A 21420-nucleotide genomic window follows, 5' to 3' on the forward strand; every position below is an offset into this window, starting at 1 on the left:
CCTGAAGACCTGGTGAGACCCTGACCCCTCCCCAGCCTGGAGCCCCGGGCTCGGCTGTGGCACCTGCAACGCGGCAGGGCTGGTTCCCTGGGGTGCCGTCCTGCGGCCCAGCACGAGCCTCCAGGGCTTGCTTGAGTGCTGAGAACTTAAAGCAGCATCTTCGGTGAGGAGAAGAACGTCTGCAGATCTTTATTTAAAGGAGTAACACTCTGGGTGGTGGCAACGGGCCCTTGCTCAGTTTGGAGATGAGCTGGCTGGAGGGCTCCCCCAGGTACAGGCAGCCAGCCCTGGTGGTTCTGCAGCAGGGCTGCACCCATGCAGGCTGCAAAAGGGGGTCCAAGCACCCGAAACTCAGGAGGGGCAGGACCTCTGCCTCGGGGGCTGCTCTGGGGTCCTGGCAGGACAGGCACTGGTTCCTGCTGGGGCTTAGTGGCAAGGCCACAGCAGGACATTCCCACCTGGAGGGCCTGTGAGCCGGTGCTGGGGGTGCCAGGGAGAGGTGGAGCCTGCCCGAGCCCCACACCTGCAGGGGAGAGTCAAGGCTGAGAGCCACCGCTCACCTGGGGAGCAGACCTGGAACCCAGTGGCCCCCGAAAAGGCCAAGACTGGCCATACGACTAACGGGCCCTCATGACACCTTGTCACGTGATCAGGCTGATGGGGAAGCTGTGGGCTGGGAGCATCGTGGCCCCGGAGTGAGAGGTGGTAGCAGTGGCAGGTGATGGGCACAGGAGGGCCCCCCCACTTCTGCTCCCTGGACACACTGGCCCTGGCCCTCTGTGTGGCTGTGCCCTCTCCTGGGCAGTGAGGTGTCCGGCACGGCCCAGGACGGTGGCAGAGGGAGACCCTCACCTGCATCTTCACGGCAATCACCACCGAGATGAGCTCCTTCTCCAGCTCCTTGAAGACCACCAGCTTCTTCAAGGTCAGGCTGCACAACCTGCAAGGACACCGCCACCACTCAGCTGTAAAGGCACCTCCCACGACGCCTTGAGCCCCAGGGGGTCCCCGCCACCACAGGACCACCACCCTCTGCCCTCAGCCCCCAGCGCCACCACACTAGACTGGCCACAAGTCTCTCAGGAGCCTGACCAGGTCCAGACAGGCTGGGGGCCGCCTCGGGTGCCTGCGTGTGGTGAGCGCCCCTCACGCCCCCAGGCAATAGCCAGGTGCCCCTCTCCAGAGGGTCCTGGAGGCGGGTCTCCCTCTTGTGGAGGTGGCTGGGGGAGGGGCTGCAGACAGGCAGGCAGGAGAAGGGTGCACAGACCAGGGACACCCCCAGGGACCAGGCTGCCAGCGCCCACAACCTCCCCACACCACAGGCCCCGCCTGCCCGTAACAGCTGCCCACCCACTTCGCCTCCAAGAGGGAGGGACTAAGAAGTACACCTGGCAGTGACAGAACAGCCACAGGGATGTGACGCCCAGCACAGGGAACACAGTCATTAAGCTGCTATGACCGTGTGCAGGGCCAGGTGGGCACGGGAAACATCGGGGGGTGTTGTGTACAGTCTGTGGTTGTCCACCCACCATGCTGCACACCTGAAACTGACACAAAATGATACTGATGCCAACTGTAACGGAAGAAAGTTTTAATTTTTATATAAAAAAATTAAATGGGAAAAAGATCTGAAGAGACACTTCTCCAGAAAAGACCCGCGGATGGTAAGCGTGTGAACCCACACTCAGCACCAGCAGCCAGGGGGACGCAGGCCAGCACCGGAGACGCCTCCCATGGCGGCACAGGACACGGGACGCTGGGACTGAGCCGGGCAGGCGCAGGGCCCCGAGGGCGCTGCTGCCAGTGGACTGATGCAGCTTCAGGAGCTGGACCGCGGGGCGAGGGCACTCAGGTCAGAGCTGCAGACAGACGTGGGGCAGGCTGAACTTCATTGCACAGAATATGTAAAAAGTAATTTTCCAGGAATTAGAGAAGCCACAGACCTAAGGAGACAGCAACCTATTGCCCACACAGCCTGAGCAGGGTCCTGCTTCACGTGGGCCAGGCGGGACACACACGCCCGGCACTGACTGAGCGTCAGCCTCTGACCTCTCAGCGTGGGTCGACCCATTTCTATCAGCTTCTGTTCCTTACAGTCTGTTGGGGGGCCTGGAGCCTTTGCTGTCCACGGCGGGGCGCTGGCTGTGGCCCGACGCACCCACTTGGCACGCCCTCGTCACAGAGCTCGGAGACCGCTTCTCCCAGGAGTGTGCACGCCCACAGCCACCCGGGCTTTCCTTTTCTGGGCACAAACAACACGAAGGCACAGAAAGAGCCGCCCGCACAGACACAGAACAGCGGCGTTGGCTCCTCGGCCAGCCCCGGTCGGAGAGAAGCGCCTGCGGTCGGCGTTACAGCCGGCCAGGGCCCAGGTTTAAGCCCTGCATCCTGGCCCTCAAGGACACTGTGAGCAAATACACTAACACCTCACAAACCAGAACCCGTCACTACCTCCGGGCTGCTGCCCCGGACGACGCGCTGCAGCGCTGACAGATCCGCACGCTCACACACAGCCACCGGGACGTGCGTCCCCCTCAATGCTGAGACCCGGTGTCTCCATGCAAAGGGCCCGTCCACACCCGGCCCTCCTGCCGCTGCCTGTCCGCTCTGACACCTCATCCCAGAGAAAGAGCTCTCGTTTGTTTCCTGAAACACACACAACTGTGAGGCCAGAAGCCCCCCAAAGTAATGCAACCAGCACCCACACCACCCTAACAAGAATTAGAAGTGTCTCTGCACCAGCTTCTGCTCTTTTTAAAGGAGTAAGACAGCCTGAGGCACAGAAACCCAGCACGCCCCCCCCACCCCCCCAGGCACCACCATCTGGAGCAGGGTCTCCCAGTTGCAGGCTCGGTGGTGCCTGGAGGAAACCTGGGAGAGGCCACCAAACAGCCAAGCCTGCTGCGTGCAGCCTGTCCCAGGCGGCAGCAGGCCTCTGGGTGGTTCCCCTCCCCCTGCTGCAAGGGCAGGACCCAGGCAGCCCCACGGAGGCTCCGAGGCCAGCAGGGCCCCGGCAGCCCTGGACCGCAGACACCGGCGCGGTTACAGGAGGCGGCACCGCTGGCAGCGCTGCGTTGCCGGCTGCACACTGGGCTGCTGTGGCGGCACGTCTGCACCTGGTGGGCGCATCCGCGGCAGAGAGCTGTCCGGCTTCTGGAGCCACGTGCCTACTCCCCCCTGCGTGCTTCTGCAAGGGCCCTTTTCAGACACACCCCGTTTCTTTCAGAGCTGACACCCTGGGTCACACAGACGCACGACCTCCTGCCTGCCTGCCCTGTCTGACGTCACTGTCTCCTACACACCCTGAGGGCCCAGCAGGCTGTTCCAAAGATCACTTCCATGGTCGGCCCTAATTCGTGGGGACGCGTTCCAGGAAACCCCTGTGGGTGCCTGGGACCATGGATAGTACTGAACCCTGTGTATGCTACATTTTTTTCCTGTGCATATGTGCTGATATCAGAGCTTAACTGATAAATTAGAGGTCAACAACAAAAACACAGAAGCCGTGACGTGCTGCGATGAAATCACGTGACTGCGGTCGGCCTCTCACCATCTCTCTGCGTGTGTTCCCCTGTCCACTGAGGGCAGCACTTCTTGCCATTCCTCAGTGCTGCAGCACTCGGCAGGCACCCTGATCCCTGAGACGGCCACCAGGTGACCAAAGGGTGGGGGCCTGCCCAGCTGGACACGGGGCTGAGTCGCGTCCTGGAAGGATGGAGTGGACGGCAAGAGAGTTCATCACGCTACTCAGAACAGCGCACAATTTAACTCATGAACAGCTCTGGCTGGTGTGGCTCAGTGGGTTGGCTATCGTCCTGCAAACTGAGGGGTCACCGGTTTGATTCCCAGTCAGAGCACAGGCCTGGGTTAGGCGCCAGGCCCCCAGTTGGGGGCGGTGTGAGAGGCAACTGATTGATGTTTCTCTCCCTCTCTTTCTTCCTCCCTTCCCTGCTCTCTAAAAATAAATAAAACCTTTTAAAAAATAGAAATCAAACTCATGAATCCTTCATTTCTGGAATTTTCTATTTAGTACTTCGCACCCACGGGTAACTTAAGTATGCAAACTGCTGCGGTTCATGTCTTCACAGGCCGTAGGGCATCACCCATCTGAGTGGGGCTGCTGGGCCTGCCCCACGCCCTGCCCAGGCCTCACGCCGCTCTCCCAGGTTGCGGGATTAATGTGCACCGCTGCTGGCCCAGCAGGTGTTGATTCCTGCAGGCCACTGTCTGTGTCCTTGGGCGGCTGGCACGGCCGGTCCCGTCACACGGTTCTGGGTGCTGGACTGGGGGCCAGAAGGCTGGCTTCCTCTGGGACCAAGAAGGATCTGCCCCAGGCCTACCCCTGCCCTGCACCGTCCACCTTCCCTCTGCAGGTGACTCCTGGTGCCCCTGGGTGTCCCATTCTCTCCTCCTTGGGGTGCAGCCCCATGGGACGAGGGCCATTCTCTTTGTACCGGCTCATGGGCTCACTGGAACGGAATCACCTCTTTCAGGGCTCCAGCTGCAGGAGTCACAGTCAGAGGAGAGGTGGGGCTTCACCATGTGGATGTGGGGGAGACGGCTCAGCCCATAACACTCACCCACACACAGAAGAGGAGAGCTGGACCTGAGGCCTGGAGAGACTCGCTGGGACTCCGGCTGCAGGGGGCAGCTGGGGTCCATGGCTGCCCTCTCCTGCGGACGGCCGCCCCGCAGCCTTTACCGGCTTCTGCTGGGCAGACACCTCCTTTCGTCCCGATATGCCTGCTAGTTCCGCATGGCATATGTCCCCTTCTGGCTGTGGGCTGTCATAAACAGGCTTCTAAGTGTCTACACAATTGTGATCTGTGCTCCCAGACGCTACGGCCTTTAGTTCAGCAGACCCCAATATTTTGGCACCAGGGACCACTTTTGTGGAAGACGATTTTTCCACGATCGGGGGGGCAGAGTGGGAGGATGGGGGGACGGAAGGAGGCGGAGCCCAGGTGGTCCCGGGAGGGAAGCTTTGCTCGCTCGCAGCCCAGGCCCTAGAAGGGCACGGACCAGAGCCGGTCTGCAGCCTGGGAGGTGGGGACCCCTGCTCCCCTCATGCAGAGCTGAGACAGCGGCCGACCTTATTTCCTGTGTGATGGTCGGAGTCCCCAAAACACCTCCCGAGGAGCCACGCCCAGAGTAAGGCCACCTCTGGAGGGCATGCAGCTGTGGCATATTCCTGCGCCCGGGGCCCTCAGGCCACGCTGCCTGCACCATGGCCAGGGGCGTGGTTTTAGCCTGTGCGGCTCATTTACATGAACACCTGCTGCGAAGCAAAACGCGCCCCCACGCGGACACTTCCTTTTTCTTTCAAGTCGCTCATCTGTTTCGTATAAACTTCGGAACAGCTTGCCAAGCTGTGCTCCTGTGTGGAATTTTATGGAACTGAACTGCACTGAGGGAGAACTGAGCCCACTGGGCCACGGAGTCGCTGCCTCTCCTTCCTCAGGGGTTTACGTTCTGAGTTCGTGCTCACATGTTGCCCCGGGAGTCTTCAGCGCCCTCTGCTCAGTGCATTGCTGGTGGCCGGAGCCGCTGTTATGAAAAACACTGTTCCCGTGTCTTCAAATTGGGGACTGCAGGTGTCTGGCACGGCGCCCGTGGGTGCCGGTGGGGTCCCAGTCGGCCTTCCGGCCTCGCAGGCTCCGACTCCACACTCACACGCCGTCCATTTCAGCAACGCTGCCTCTGCCTATGGCAACTGTCCCTCTGAACCCAATTCTGCTGACCTCGTGTGTCTTGTCGCCCTGCCCGGGACCCGACAGTAACCTCCACAGTTCCCTTCGCTCTCCTTGACGTGACAGATGAGTTTCTAACGTTTCAGGGCCGACGAGGCCGCAGAGGTGGTTTCAAGCAGTGAGCGAGCAAGCGGCCCCTGCAGACTGAGACGCGGGACGGCATGGGGGTGTTGGTTCCCGGCAGGTTCGGGGGTTTCCACATCCCTAAGAACAGGTGTGGATTTTCGTCCAATGCCTTTTCTGGGCACATCACGGCCTTCTCTTTCAACGTGTGAATGTGATAAGTCAAAACAACATTCCGGGACTTCTGGTGAAGATGGAGGCGCAGGGAGACAGGCTTTGCCTCCTGTACAATCATAAAAGGAATTACAGCTAAGCCTCAAAACAAATATCACCCAAAATATCAGAAAATCGAGCTGTATCGAAGTCTGAAAATCAAGGATTTAAAGAAGCCACAATCATTTAGACAGGTAGGAGGGGCGGAGTCGCAGAGACAAAGCCAAGAGGCCAGGAGACACGAGGGGCAGTGTCAGGACAGGCAAGGGTGGGTAAAAATCGGGAGGGACACCAGGGCTTCAGGGCCAGGAAGGCGAATCCCCATCATTTCTGGTGGTAAAAACCCATGGGGGTTGGGGTGGCAGAACAAGCTGTGGGACTTGCAGGAAACTTCACGTAAAGGGCCTTGCACGGCCCTAAAACACATGCAACCCACCTGCTCTGGGAGTCAGCAGCAGGGCAGCAGCTGGAAGGGCACCTGTCTCATCTCCGGAGTGGGTGACGTGACTGGCAACGGGGCGAGTGCCGGGCAAACCCCCAGAGGCCAGGTAGTGGCACTGTCCCCTCTCTGAGGCCTCCCCCCACACAGAGCCATGAAGTGGTGAAGCAGGTCACCCCAGGAGATCACCTAAGGCCCCGCCCCACAGTTTACAGGTGCCTTTGCTACACAGGCCCCACTACTAAGACAGGGAGTCAAAGCAGCTCTACCCAACACACAGAAACAGACACAGGGAGGCTGCCAAACTGAGGAGACAAAGAAATATGGCCCCAATGAAAGAACAGGAAAAAAACCCAGAAACAGAACCAAACAAAATGGAGACAGCCAGTGTACCAGATGCAGAGTTCGAAACACTGATGATCAGGATGCTCAGAGAACTCACGGAGTGTGGCAGCAACAGAAAGGAAGAAGTGAAGGCTACACTGAGTGAGACAGAAACATCCTCAGGGAACCAACAGCAAAGGGGAGGAAGCTGGGGTTCAGATCAACGATTTGAAACAAAAGGAAGAAATAAAACATTCAACCAGAACAGAATGAAGAAACAAGAGTTTAAAAAAGCAAGGAGGGTATAAGAAGACTCTGGGACATCTCCAAATGTGCCAACATCCAAATCACAGGGGTGCCAGAAGGAAAAGAGGAAGAGCAAGAAGTTAAAAAAATAATGAAAGAAAATTCCCCTCTTCTGGCAAAGGAAATAGACATACAAGTCCAGGAATGTGGGCAACTGCTCCTCGTGGTTTAAGGAACTGCGGACCCGGCCTGAGCACGGCGAGCCACCAGCGTCCTGGCCGTGCCTGCCTCTGAGTCTCAACATGAGCTGCGTGTGGAACGTGACTGACAGCCACTCAGAGGGTTGCCATGGGAATTGGATCAAAGGATGCTCATCATGCTCACTGTGCTTTAGAACTTGCTCTGCTTTCCTTATCAGCAATGTAACATAAACCATCTCTAGCAGGGAGTGTATGGAACCCTGCACCTGGTCCGAATGTTTTACAGACCTTGACTCTGCTCAGTCAGTGTGACTCCCAACTTAGTGTATGTTATCTGTTACTGTCAAACGCCTGAATACAATAGACGGTTTATGAATTTTAACCTTGTATCTCTCATGTGTATCCTCCTCAATAAAAGACATGAGGGATGAAGGTTTGGCTGCTGGTCTCCACTAGAGAGGTAGTCACCTCCTTTCCCCCAGATGTAACAAAGTGTCCTGGGTAAAAGTTCGTTCCACCGCGGTCACAAGGCCTCTGCTGGACAGAGCAGCCTCCAACCAAGCCGAGGGTGTGTGAGGCCCCTCCGCCAAACAGGAAGCAGAGAGTCCCAAACAAGCTAGACCCAAAGAGGACCAAACCCAGACACATCATCGTTAAAATGCCAAAGGTGAACGATAAAGAGAGAATCTTAAAAGCAGCAAGAGAAAAGCAGAGAGTTACCTACAAAGGGGTGCCTATAAGACTATGAACTGATTTCTCAAAAGACACTTTGCAGGCAAGAAGGGACTGGCAAGAAGTATTCAAGGTGATGAAAAGCAAGGACCTACAACCAAGATTACTCTACCCAGCAAAGCTAGCATTTGGAATGGAAGGGCAGATGAAGTGCTTCCCAGACAAGGGAAAGCTAAAGGAGTTTATCACCACCAAGCCATTATTACATGAAATGTCAAAGGGACTTACTTAAGAATAAGATCAACACTATGAACATTAAAATGACAACAAACAACTGTCAACAACTGAATCTAAAACAACAAACAAACACACAAAGCAAACAACCAGAATAGGAACAGAACCATAGGTATGGGGATCACTTGGAGGGTTACCAGCTGGGAGGGGGGAGGGGGAGAAATGGGGAAATGGTGCAGGGACTAAGAAGCATAATCAGTTGCTACAAAATAGGGGGAAGTTAAGAATAATATAGGAAAGGGTGAAGCCAAGGAACTTACACACACGACCCATGGACATGAACTAAGTGGGGGGGGGCGAGTTGCTGGAGGGAAGGCGGGTACTGGGCGGAGGGGGGTAAAGGGGAAAGACTTTGGACAACTGTAACAGCATAATCAATAAAATATACTTAAAAAAACCCCCAATATTCTGATGTTAAATCGCCCACATCCCGGAGCCAACATTTTAGCGAGGATTTTCACATCTGTCCCCATTCTCTCGTCTGTGGGCGTTTTGACAATCTTGCAAAATGAATGCCTTCGCCCTTTTCTAATCTCTGGAACACTTCATGTGTGAGAGGGCTTATTTCCTGCAGATTTCGTAAAATTCACTAATAAAACCATCTGGTGCTCTTTGGAAACAGAGGAGGTTTTAATATAATTGGCCTCTTTGCATTTTCTATTTTACTAAGTGAATTAGTAAGTAATTCACATTTTTTCTACCAAATTATCCTACTCACCACGTTTTCATTTGCTGACAACGTTCGCAGTGTTCTCTCACGCTGGACCCTCCGACTGTCCCGAGCACCCTCCCTGCAGCTGTCGTATCTTCTCCTGTCACCGTCGCTCCTCCCAGAGGCCTCTCCCTGCGGCACCTGGCTCTCCTCGCCTTCAGCACAGCCGGCTGTCACATCAAGGTTTGCTCCTGGCTGTCAGTGTCTCTCTGTTTTGATTCACCTTTTTCTGTAACTTGACTTGGAAGCTCCCGTAACTGAATGTTCGACCTCTCACCTCTTAACATCTGAATTTAAAATGAGTTTCTCCCTGGTTGGTGTGGCTCAGGGGACTGAGCGCCAGCCTGAGAACCAAAGGGTCACCGGTTTGGTTCCCAGTCAGGGCACAGGCCTGGGTTGCAGGCCAGGTCTCCAGTTGGGGGCATGTGAGAGGCAACCACACACGGATTTCTCTCCCTCTCTTTCCCCCTCCCTTGCCCTCTCTAAATAAATGAATTAAATCTTAAAAAACAAAACAAACAAAAACGAGGACTTCCCCACATGACTTATTCAGGCTTCTCTAACCCCAGCCCGGCCCGGCTGCACACAACCCACCACAGATGCACTTCCGGTGCCGGCCACGGCCGTGGTCAGGCTGCAGCCAGGCCCTGCATCCCTCTTCACCCAGATAAATCCAGGGGGCACTTTCCAGTCATTCGCTCAAGCCTGGGCACCCGTCAAGGCCTGCTTCCCCTCTGTCTCCCTGGCCATCCTGTGTCCCACTGTAAGTGGCAGTGGGGACAGCACACCGCCCCTCTGTGCGGCACCCAGTTGCAATGCTCGCCGACATGCGTCCTGGGTGGGAGGGGTCAGCCTAAAGACAGGGGCTACTGGGCAGGAACAGGCCCAGGAAGAGCCGGGGCTGCAGGACTGCCAACAACCCTGAGGGGCACGGGGACCGCCACACGTCCCCGAGTGCCTGCAACAGGCAGCGTGACAGTCAGCAGAGCAGCAGAGGGGCCCATGGCCAGGACACCCAGACTGGGCCGCGATCAGGCTGAGGCAGGTGTGACCACTGCTCCGCCGCCTCCTGCCGCCACTGCAGGTCTGTCTCTGCACCGACCCTGTGCTGTGGCTCCCACGTGTGCTCGGGCCCCACAGGATGGAGCTCCTGGGGGCTGGTCCTCACCCAGGCTCAGGCCTGGGAGATCACGTGATGAGGGCCCGCGCCTGGGGGACAAGGGAGGTGCTGCGCCACAGGGGAGGGAGAAGGGGCAGCAGGGATCTCCACTCGGGGCCACTCAACGAAGCCCATGGTGGGGACACACAGACTGGGGTCAGGGACAGGGACTCTGCCTGGGGTCAGGCTATGGTGGAGACCCTGAGGTCAGGGAGGGCGTCCAGGGGAGCAGGGGAATGTGGTCCCCAGGGCAGTGACCCCAAAGTCCCCTGGATTTGGTGACCTGCAGGACAAGTGGCATTTGAGAAAGCTCCTGGAAACCTGGCTTTGCGACCCTTTTCCACGCAAGGCCTCTGAGGCGTTTCCACCCAGCCCTCCCCCAGTCTGGCCTGCAGACCCCACTGGCACATGTGCGCCCCTTCCTCTCCAAAAGTAAATAAAAGCCCAGCAACATGACCCTGAACAAAGACCTCGGCCGCCACCATCACAGCCTCCAAGGCGGGGCAGAGCCTCGGGGGGAAGGGGAGGAGGCTCAGAGCAGCTCTTTTCTCCTGGAAGACAGAGCCCCTCGTCCCAGCCTGTGTGCTGCAAACCAGTCTGGGGGCAGCTGGTGTCCAGGAGAGCAGGTGGCGCCTCCCTGAAAGCCCCCAATTCCAGGAGCCACAGGGGACGGCGGCCTGGGCCCAGCCTCCATGGGGACAGGCTCTCCGGGCGGGGCGGGGCCCCTGAGCCCACGAGGGTGAGGGGTGAGGCAGGGCGGCCCCCCCAGGCAGTGGAGGCCGTCTTCCCCTCTGAGCAGGAACCCAGGGCCCAGCCAGGCCAGCAGCGAGAGCCAGCATTGGTCAGGACTGTGGGTTTGGGATCAAGGATCTTCCCCAGGGAGGGGCTGTTCGCAGCTGCAGCCTGGTTTGGGGGGCAGTTTGGCAACATCTATCTCTGGCCTTTCCCACTGCAGCAAAGCTGTTGGGCCACCTTATTTTTGTTACAGGATTCACTTATTTACTCAGGTGTGCGGCTCGGCGGCGTAAGCACAGTCACCCCGCTGTGCGGCCGTCCCCACCACCCTCTCCAGAGCGTTCCCGCCTTCCCAGGTGGGACCTCGGCCCCCACAAACCCTCTCCCAGCCCCTCCACCACCTGTCGTCTGCCCCATGGCTCTGACCCCACAGGGTCACGCAGAACCTGTCCTCCTGGGTCTGCTTATTTCACTCAGCACGATGTCCTCGCGGTACCTCCGTGTCGCAGCAGGTGTCCCAATGTCCATCCTTTCACCTGACCGTGCTCCAGGCCTGCGGTGCGCGTGGGGACACATGTGCCTTCAGTCAGTCAGTCACTGTTCGCTGGGCTGACACGTGGCAGACAGTGACACTAACTCCGCCAAGGAGGGAAGTGTGGACGTGACCCGTGCGTGGACGCAGAAGCACGGCCGCAGGGCTGGCGGCAGACAAAGTGCTGATGTCCCAGCACAAAGGCCGTTACTGAAGTGCCTCGGACAAGTGATGCGCAGACCCGCAGGGCAGCTCCAGGGCCCCCATTGGCCCTCAGGCTCCGCAGCCTCAGGCTGGGCCACTCCCGCCGAAGCCAGAGCCACAACTCTCACAACAGCCCACGGACCCCCAAACCTGGGACACCTGCACCGACTCGGGACACCTTGACTTCTGGCCACCTGGTGGGCAGTGACTTGGGCATCGAGTTCCTAAGTCCCTGGGGAATGTCCTTTCCATCCCCCCCAGTGAAAGTCTGTCCCCAAGGCACCCACATGCCCATGACACAGCAGACACCCTCACTCTGTCATCCCGGGGTCCCTCCTGCCATCAGCACCACAGGGTCCAAGCAGGACACACGTCACACCTGCTCATCTGCCTGGCTGGTGTCCTTGAACCTAGAACCATCCCTGACCCCCTTTCTTAAAACTTTTTTGTCATGGTAGACATAACGCAGAACTGACCACTAGAGCCATTTACCACATACTGATCAGCAGCAGGTAGTATAAGCAGCCACCACCCCTAATTCCAGAACGTTTATTCACCGCACAAAGAAACCTGACCCCTGGCCATCGCCCCCCCCCCCGACCCCAGCAGGCACCCCCCCACCATCTGCACTGTCCTGCTCCAGGAGCACGGTTTCCAGACCCGCCCGTGCTGCTGAAGCCAAGCGACACCCATCCCGGACAGGCGCGGTGTGCAGGGACGTTGGCTGAAGCACCCACAGCGACCAGCACTCGGGGTGTGCACTGCCCGGGTGAGTGAGGACGCAGCTGCGGGGAGCACTCGGGCACAGCCCAGTGTCCCAGCCCCGGCTCCAGGTCTCCTGGAAGAGGGACTTGCGAAGCCGCCTGGTGACTGCGTCGGGGGCTGCAGACCGTCGTCCCGAGCGGCCGCCCGCGTCATGTTCCCACCAGCACTGCCCAGCTGGAGGCCTGGCACAGCCAAGCACATGGCCAGGGAGGGGCCCTGGCAAGACCCCCCAGTGACGGTGCTGGGCCTCAGGAAGAAGAGGCTTTTACCGGTCCCCGAGAAAGGCACCAGCGCCCCAGCTGGCCCTGAGAGGAGAGTGCTGACTCTGCCCCTCTCGGGGACACGGGGTGGGGCCTGTGTGGGAGGGAGAACTGAGGGGCCTTTTGTTTCCAGGGCTGACCCCTTGGTGCCATCGCATGTCTGTCCTGGTGGGAGTTGGGGTTCTGGCAGCAGCTGGCCTGGTGGCCCGCACCCCGCCAGCCTCCTGGAGTTGGCAGTCCAGGAAGAGGATGGGGGTGGGATGCAGGGGCACCCCACAGCCCACTGCTGGGCTCCAGGGGGCTCCAGGGCCTGGAACGCTTCCTTCAGCAGCAGTCAGTCTGGTCCTCATCCTCACAGACAGCTCTGCGGGAGGTGACGGCTCCAGCTACCTGCATCCTGAGCACCGGTCACCTTTCTCGGTGGCCTGGGGCAGCTGCCAACTCTCAGGCCCAGCTCAGCTTTCCTGGTGTCTGAGCCTTATCTGGACATGGCTCCTTCCTGCTAATCAGGAGAGAAGGTCAGAGATGCCTTCTCAGTGTCCCTGCCGGCCAGCCTGTGGGCCGCGGTGGCTCCTGCAGGGGACGAGGGACAGTCGGGGGCTTCACCTCCATCTCGGAAGGATGGGACCCCTTGGAAGGCATGGGGCGGGACAGCTGAGTGACTGTGCCCACCCTCCAGCCCCAGCAGGGGCCGGCATGGCCATATGAACGGAGGTGCAGGGTACCCGCCAGAGGCCAGTTCAGCCCAGGCTCCTGCAGGCCCGCATGTTTGTGGGGACAAGGCTCCCAGGGCCCGTGCCAACGGCACTAGGAAACACAGCAGCCTCCGCTCTTGCCGGTCATCGCAAGACTGTTCCACAGCAGCCGTTGCCCGTTCTGGTCCCCACCAGCAGGACACTCCGCCCTCAGCCCGCATCCTCTGCCTTGGTGACTTGGAGGCCCCAAGGTCACCGCCTGCCCCTCCACCTCCAGCCCACAGCCCTTGGCTGTGTGAGCACTTCACCAACACTTCAAGGGAACCCCATCTTGTCCCTGGCAGGCGAGAGCCCCTGTCCAGGGCTTTTGTGTGAGTGAGGGCCCCCCACTCCCTGCAAAGGGCTTCATTTTAACAGAGACAGCACAGGCCCAGCTGGGAGGCTGGGTGCAGAGGACAGCAGCTGGCTGCAGGGGGCAGGGATACAGGCTGGGGAGTCCCCCAAAGCCCCCAGGTCGGGCCACATGATGCTCCTGCACAGTCTGGACCTCTTCCAGTGCACCAGACCACTATCCTCACAGCACACCAGCCCCCAGCCCAGCACCCCATCCTTGGCCAGTCTGCACCTGAGACGTGGGATGCAGCCCCAAAGGACTCCTGGTGCCAACTGCCCACCAGGAGCAAGGACATCGGGGACCCCAGCCCTCCTGGGTCCCCTCCCCTCCGCTCACCCTGCTGAGGAACAGGGATGGGAGGGCAGACACACTGCCGTGCCCCCCCCCCCCCCCCCCCCGGCAGGCACGCTGAGCCCGGCCACCTGCTGCTTAGCTCTCCCAGGCGGCCCGCGCCCACCAGCCCTCCTTCCCACTCTCCCTTGGCCAAGCCTGCCAGGCTCTGTGCACCTCAACAGAGAAACTCCTGGGGGGCCCCAACACCAGAGCCACAGCTACCACACGCCTTGGACCCAGCAGCTGGCCCCTCGAGGACCCTGGACCTGGGCCCGTCGGGCCCTCTCACCCCTTGACCACGTGCCCCACGGAGCCCAGGGCCCAGGGCTGGCCTCTCCACTCAGCACCCCGCTGCCCTCGGGCCACCCAGGGGGGCGTTCGTGTGAACGGGCCACACTGCTGAGGGGCAACGCCCTGATGAGGTGAGGCCGGCGGCACTTCCCACCACCCCGTGACCACAGTGGCCACCTGCTGTGGCGTCCGCTTGTGGCTAAGCAGCACCATGGTTCGGGATCCTGCGCCAGCGTGTCCTCCCCGGAGGAGCCATGGGTGTGGCTGCGGCCTCCTCTCCGTTGCTGGTGGCCGTGAGACACAGGGGAGCGCTGGAAGGCGCAACGACCTGCCCTCGACCCACAGGCTCACTTGCACGGGGGTGCACCAGGCCCCACCAGCCAGCAGAGCTGCAGGTCTGGGGACAAGGCTGCAGCTGTGGGTCCGGCTGGGCCCCAGACCAGGCCCCGGCTCAGCCGCCCAGCGAGGAGCCCTGAGGGGACAGAAGCGCAACCACCCGCCTGGCACCTGCAATGCCAAAGGCTGCTCATGCCCCGACATGCTGTATTGCAGAGGCAGGGCCTGGACAGAGCACCCGGGTTCCCCTGAGTTCCCAGGGGCCACGGCACCCCTGACTACAGGCCAGTCCAGTCCTCTGGCCAGTGCTGGCCGGCTGGAGCAGCAGGCAGTTGCAGGGCGGGGGCGGGGGGAGCCGGCTGGCCCTGGTTCTAGGGCTTCTGTCCACACGGGGAAGGCGACAGCTGCCAGGGAGCACATCTCGAATGACAAAGTGAGTGCCCAGGCGGGCACAGGGCATGAGAGAAGCCAGAAGAGGGTCTGGATGGGCTGTGGGGGGAAGGGCCACCCCAGGGCCTCTGCGGCCCTGCTGGGAGCGGCCTCCAGTGCAAACCCAGCACTGGGCAGCCCGGAGGAGGAGGCCTGCCGGGTGGGGCCCGGGGCCTGCGGGCAGGGCAGGAGCAGCAGCTCGGAGCCCCATCCAGTACGAAGGTGACGGGCATGTTCCAGACGAGGTCACCGCCACAGCAGCTAAAGCATCTGCCACACTCTGGGCGACTCGGGGTCCTAGTGACCTCGGAGCCCCCCTCTCGGTTGGTAATGTACAAAATGGGGCTGCAGCTGTGTTTCTCACTGAGAAAGACCCCGGTCTTCACTCTGCATTGACAGCGGAGAGCTACGGGCGTGGAGGAGGAAGTGCCCCTGGAACTCTTCTGCAGGGTCTGATCACCCACGTTTCTTTTCATTCCTAACCCAAGTGGCTTGTGGGACATTCCACCGGCATGGCTGCTGCCGCTCTCCCTGGAAGGCCAGCGCTCTGCCCGCCCGCCCACCATGCAGCCTGGCTTCTGCACTGGGAGCAGCGCTGGCAGGGACATGCAGAATGTCCCCGGTTGCAGGTGCCCGTGAGCCCAGCGCGAAGCAGTCCCCAAATCCACGAGGCGGCGGCTGGTGGTGGCAGCTGTGTCCCCTGCCCCCGCAGTCCTCTGTGGTGGTGGCGCAGGGATGGAATGCTGGCCAGTCCAGGGCCAAAGTGCTGAGTAGGCCCCGAGGCCCCGGGGTGGGGGGATGTTTTCCCACAGCCAGTTGTCACCTCTGTCCAGGGAACTGTCCCTCCAGGAGGTGAAGTAAGAAAGAGGAGCCGGGGTGGACGTCCTCTCAGCCAGGCCCAGGACAGGCCGAGGGAGCGGGGCCTCACTGCCGGGGAGGGCACAGGGGCCCCACTTGCTCCTCACCTACCACAGGGAGCGGCCCGCACGGTCACCCAGAGCCGGGCCGTGGGCCACCCCAGCACCACCTGCTGCTGACCGGGGTCCCAGCGGCACCTGAACTCTGGATGGGCGGCCAGAGGCAGTGATATCCTGGGACCCACAGGCCGGTCCAGGCCCTCCTTCCTGGCACAAGCAGGGAAGTGGGGTGGACTGACGCAGAAGACTGACCCCAGCCCAGACCCCAGTGGCCACAGCCTCATGTCCCTGCAGGGACCCGCAGTGAGGCCGCTCCCTCCAGGGGGTTGTGGCCACCTTGCAGCTGGGCTCAGGTGAGGAGATCGAAACGCCGTCACCACGGGGTGCCCGGCGCAGGAAGATGCGCCTGCTTCTGGCGTCTCCCACCACCCACTCTGCCCGTTTACCAGGCACCCACCCAGGGCACCCGCCCTGCCCCGCCGTGCAGGAGACCCACAGCTGCAGCCTTGAAGCCCGCAGACGAGAAGCGCTGGGCCGGCGGGCACTGTGTGTGCCCCAGACGCTGCCCCCCAGGGTGGACGAGGGTCAGCACTGGCCAGGTGCTTAGAAACACCAAGCGCAATGACGGGAAATTCAATCCGCCAAGACGGCACCCCTTTCAGAGTCCACCTGGCCTGGGGGCACATCCATGACACCCCTTCCAGGGCAGGAGGAACCTGGCTCTGAACTCATGCACCCGCTGCTTTTAGGGTCAGGGCTGGGCTCACATTCTCCGCCCCCGCACTAGGAGCCCAAAACGAGGATGAGAGCGAGCGGGTGCCCAGAGAGGAAGCCCACCTGGGAAGATGAGATGCCCAGAGCAGGAGCCCGTGGAAACCATCCACCCCTTCACAGACGGCAGAGGTGTAGCCCTGACCCAGGTGCGCGCAGGGGTGGGCACGTGGCGGCAGCTATGGCCAGGCCACCCGGGACACCCAGCTCACAGGCCTCGCGCCCCCAAGTCAGCTTCCTCACTCTCTCCTTCAACGAAGCCCCCAAACCCCTGAGGCTGCAAACCCCACACCCAGCTGAGCCCCGTCCTCCCCACGCATCTTCCCGCCCCTGCAGTCTCCAAACACACACCCTCCAAATAGATCGGTGACTCCCCAAACTTGGATGAGACCCACACCCTGAGCGTGGCGTCTGTCCAACTCCAGGCATGTCCACCAGCAGGACCGGGGCCTCGACCTGCCTCAGTGGAGCCCCGTCTGCACCAGGGCCTGGCGTGCGGGCCAGCGATGGGACAGGGGCAGCGCAAGGGAAGGGCTGGGAACTGGCTGGTGCTACAGGGATACACAAAGCGTGCCGGGGGCAGGGGGACACCACCACGTGTGCAGGTGGTGTTCTGGAAGCGGGGAGACAGCGGACAGGGCAGGTGCACACCTGAAGGAGGAGTGGCCGAGGACGTCCCAGAACTCAGGAGAATCACCAGCGCACAGCCCTGCATGCAGGGTGCCGGTGCCGGCAGTGAGAGGAGGCGCACCCACCTCCACGGAGGACACCGCAGCGCCTCAGCGGAGAGCACAGACCCGCCAGCAAGTGGTCGCTTGTTCTCACGACAAAAACCAGGGGCCAAGGCTGGGGGCGGGGGGTCCTGCTCCGTGTGCAGACGGCACCTGCCGCCGGGACCCACAGGCCCGTCTCCTGGTCCGGCAGGGTGGTCAGGGCTCGGGAGGCTCTGGCTGGAGGAGGCCGCGCTCAGCCAGGTGGTGACAGCACAGAGCCTCTTGGGGGCTTACCAAGCAGACAATCGAAACCCACGGGACAAAAGCTTATCAGTGTGAAGGGGCTGGCCAGGTGACAAGCTCCACAGTCCCGGTGTCATTCAGCAAAAGAGTCAAGACAGAATTACTTTTACCACCCAGCAGCTGGAATGCAGATTACAACACACACAGCAGCCCCTGAAGACAGAAACAGTGGGAGGTTTCAAACTAACGGGGGGGGGGGGGGGGGTGGAGTAAGAAGAAGTCAATGCAAAACAAGGGAAGACGAAGGGAAACCAACGTAACGTCTGCAGGACAACAGACACAGAAAGGCAGAGGCAGCACGGGTCCTGCTGCCATCAGTGTAGGCAGGCGACGGGGGGCCGAGTGCTCCAGGCACAAGCAGAGTGCTCGTCAGGCTGCCCGGAAACCAAATCTGGACTCACACCTAGACAGGTAAGGACACAGGGGCGCGTGAAGGTGGGAGGGACCTGCGGCCGACCCGCCTAGAGGGGCTGATGAGCCGGGCGGCTGCCCATGCCCACGGCCAGGCGGAAGGCGGCAGACTCTGGCGGCCCACGGCACCAGAAGGCAGGGGCCTCCAACGGGTGCAGGCACCGAAAAACTCGTCTCCAGCTCCAACGACGGAGGGTGGGGGGTGCGGACGAACCCACCCTCGGGTGAGAGGAAGAGAAGCCATGCATTCAACGACAGAAAACTAACTGGAAAAAATCCACATGTTTGGAATATTAAGAAACTTTGAAGTATCTTGTCATGTTACAGAAAGAATGGAAAAATGTTTAAAATTTAAAACACATATTATATACTTATTTTTAAAGAGAGAAGAAGGGAGGGGGAAAGAGAGGGAGAGAAACATCCATGTGTGGTTGCCCCTCACATGGCTCCCAACTGGGGACCTGGCCGGCAACCCAGGCCTGTGCCCTGACTGGGAATCGAACCAATGACCCTTTGGTTCTCAGGCTGGTTCTCAGTCCACTGAGCCACACCAGCCAGGGCGTAAACATATTTTTATTTTTATTTTTAATTTGTCTATTTATTTATTTATTTTGGTTTTTCAATTACAGTTGTCCCCTTTTCCCCCAATTTCTCTCCCCCACCCAACCCACCCCTTCTCCTGCAATCATATCCCTCCCCGATATTTTTAAATGAACAATTCTACATATAAAAGCACATAAAACACAGCTAAATCATAATTTACTCTGTGTTTGTGCAAAGAAAGGAGGAAAAATAACGAGCTATTGTGCATCATAAGAAATTAGAACAAGAACAGCAAAGCAAACCTCCCGTAAAAAGTGGAAGGAAATAAAGATGAGAACAGATTTCATCTAAAACAACTGAGGGGCCCACAGTGGGACCGACTGGAGTGTCCACCTGCAGGAAGAGTCGCCGCAAGGAGTTCAAGGGGACAGCAGCAGGCCCAGCAGATAGTTAGAAATAAAAGAACGGAATGAAAACCTTTATGCCAATAAACTTCAACATCTAGACAAAATGGACAATTTCCCAGAAAAATATATTTCCAAAACTAACCCAAAAGGGCGAAGAACATGTTCTACGTCCAAAGACATGGAATCAGGAGGCAACTCCAGCTATGTTGTAGGTGATTTCTTCCAAACACTCATGGAACCAACAATTCCAACTCTACACAAATGACGCCATGGGACAGCGCAAGATGACACAGTCCTCAGCTTGTTCTACAAGGTGTATTGGCACCAAAGTCTGAGACGGGCAGCAGACAACAGGGATCGCAGACCCTAGACCCAGATGCAGAGTCACAAACAAACACTCACAACTGAAACTCACTGTGAACACACAAGACACCACCGTGCTTCTGAGAACGGAAGGTTAGTTTAACACTAGGCAATCCATTCACATATTTTCCCATCAGCAATTAAAAGAGAAGCCCTGGCCGGGTGGCTCAGTTGCTTAGAGCATCATCCTGATGGGCCAAGGTTGTGGATTCCATCTCTGGTCAGGACATGTACAAGAAGCAACCAGTGATGCATCACTGGGTGGAACAGCCCTGGCTAGGGTGGCTCTCTGGGCTGGGCATTGTCCTGCAAAACTGGAAGGTCACCAGTTCGATTCCCGGTCAGGGCACTTGCCTGGGCTGTGGGCCAGGTCCCAGGTAGTGGGTGGCGTGAAGGGCAACGGATTGCTGTTTCTGTCGTTCATTGATGTTTCTCTCCCTCTCTTTCTCCCTCCTTTCCCCTCTCTCTAAAATTAAATAAATAAAATCTTTTAAAAAATAAACAAGTAGAACAGCAAATCAATGTTTCTCTCTCTTCCTTCCTCCCTCTCTAGAATCAATAAAGTTTTTTTAACAGGTGCTTGATTATATTTAATATCCTCTCATAATAAGTGCAGAGTAAGTCCCCACGGAGCAGCCATCATGGCCATGAGAGTCGCTAACACCGAAAAGACAAAGACACAGAAGGTAACACTGCTGGTGGCCGTGGGAGACGGTGCCACCACTTCACAAAACGGGCAGTTTCTCATGAAGCTGACAGCCCCCACCCGCCCCATGGCCAGTTATTACCAGAGAGGAATGAAAAGACACCGCCCCGCACCCAGTTCCCGCATGGTCGCAGCAACTTTGAGCACGAGAGCCCCGACCTGGAAGCGGCCCGGCACCGGCCGCCAGGAGCACGCTCAGACAGTGCAGCGTGTTCCTGCACTGGGACAGCCCGCAGCAAGGAAAGGGAGACTCCTGGGCTGCGGGGCTGCGGGACCAGTCCAGGCCCGGAGCTCCCCGCCAGCCTGTGCACCTGAAGTCCGGGATGTGTGGGACCTTCTGGGGTGCAGAGCCGAGATGCGGACCCCCTGGCCTGCTGAGGATGGCCAAGGGGCACGCAGCTGCCAGAACCCACACCTCCAGCTGAAGACCCTTCTGCGTGTGTAAACCGAACCTCCATGGCTTCCCTCCAATGGGCCAAGGGGGAAGCAAGGGGGCTGCAGAAGAACATGCAGGAACAACAGCATGTGAACAACCTCCAGCCTCAGAAAATAACAACTTGTGAACTTCAACAATGGGAAGCACAAGGATCTCTTTAAAGTAACCCAGACCCTGTGGAGCCTGGGAGACAGGAGGCCCTCGGGAGCCCGGGCAGTGGGGCCCTGGCAGCAGGAGGCAGGGGAGGGTGGACGCTGCTGGACAGGCGAGGCTCAAGGCTCGGGGTCAGTGGGAAAGAGCGCTGTGTCACCATGAGGAAATCCACGCAGCTGAGCCTGCCCCACCACCCAAGAGGGAAGAGCAGGAACGAGACGAGGCAGGCGATGCGGAGCGTCACAGGGTGCGCAAAGCCAGGCACACACCTCATCGTGGGTGGGTGAGCTGTCCCAGCATATCTGGGCAAAACAGGGTTGCTACCCCCATAGATGCTGCAGAGCCTCAAGCTAGGGAAAGGAGAAAGAAAACTAGCAGAAGAGGGAAGAGGAATTTCGCTGATGAGGAAGTACAAATGGCCTACGTGAGCAATCAGAGCGACTCAAATGAAAACCACAATAGCATTTCACACCTACCAGATTGGCACAAATTAAAAGTCAGGCAGTGTTGGCAAGAAGGCCGGAGGGGCCGGAGCTGGCACAGCGCTCCGGGAGCTGCCTGGTAGTAATGCTGGGCACACCCCCAACCCCACTCCCCACAGGTGCTCGCGACAGGGCCCGCCCACCCACAGGAGACAGCGGCTGAACGCCC

At 59.3% G+C, this 21420-nt stretch overlaps 1 protein-coding gene across 2 annotated transcripts in view; it reads right to left on the reverse strand.

Annotated features, from left to right (window-relative positions):
• PACS2 (phosphofurin acidic cluster sorting protein 2) overlaps positions 1–21420 on the reverse strand; it is a 41198-nt gene that overhangs the window by 17788 nt on the left and 1990 nt on the right. For both annotated transcript variants that reach the window (XM_090265570.1, XM_090265569.1), the window contains exon 2: positions 853–940. In XM_090265570.1, the coding sequence (XP_090121696.1) occupies positions 853–940 (88 nt within the window). The remainder of the gene's footprint in view (positions 1–852; positions 941–21420) is intronic.

The sequence above is a fragment of the Furipterus horrens genome, unplaced genomic scaffold (assembly GCF_987537825.1).
Source record: "Furipterus horrens unplaced genomic scaffold, mFurHor1.1.pri manual_scaffold_21, whole genome shotgun sequence".
NCBI lineage: Eukaryota > Metazoa > Chordata > Mammalia > Chiroptera > Furipteridae > Furipterus > Furipterus horrens.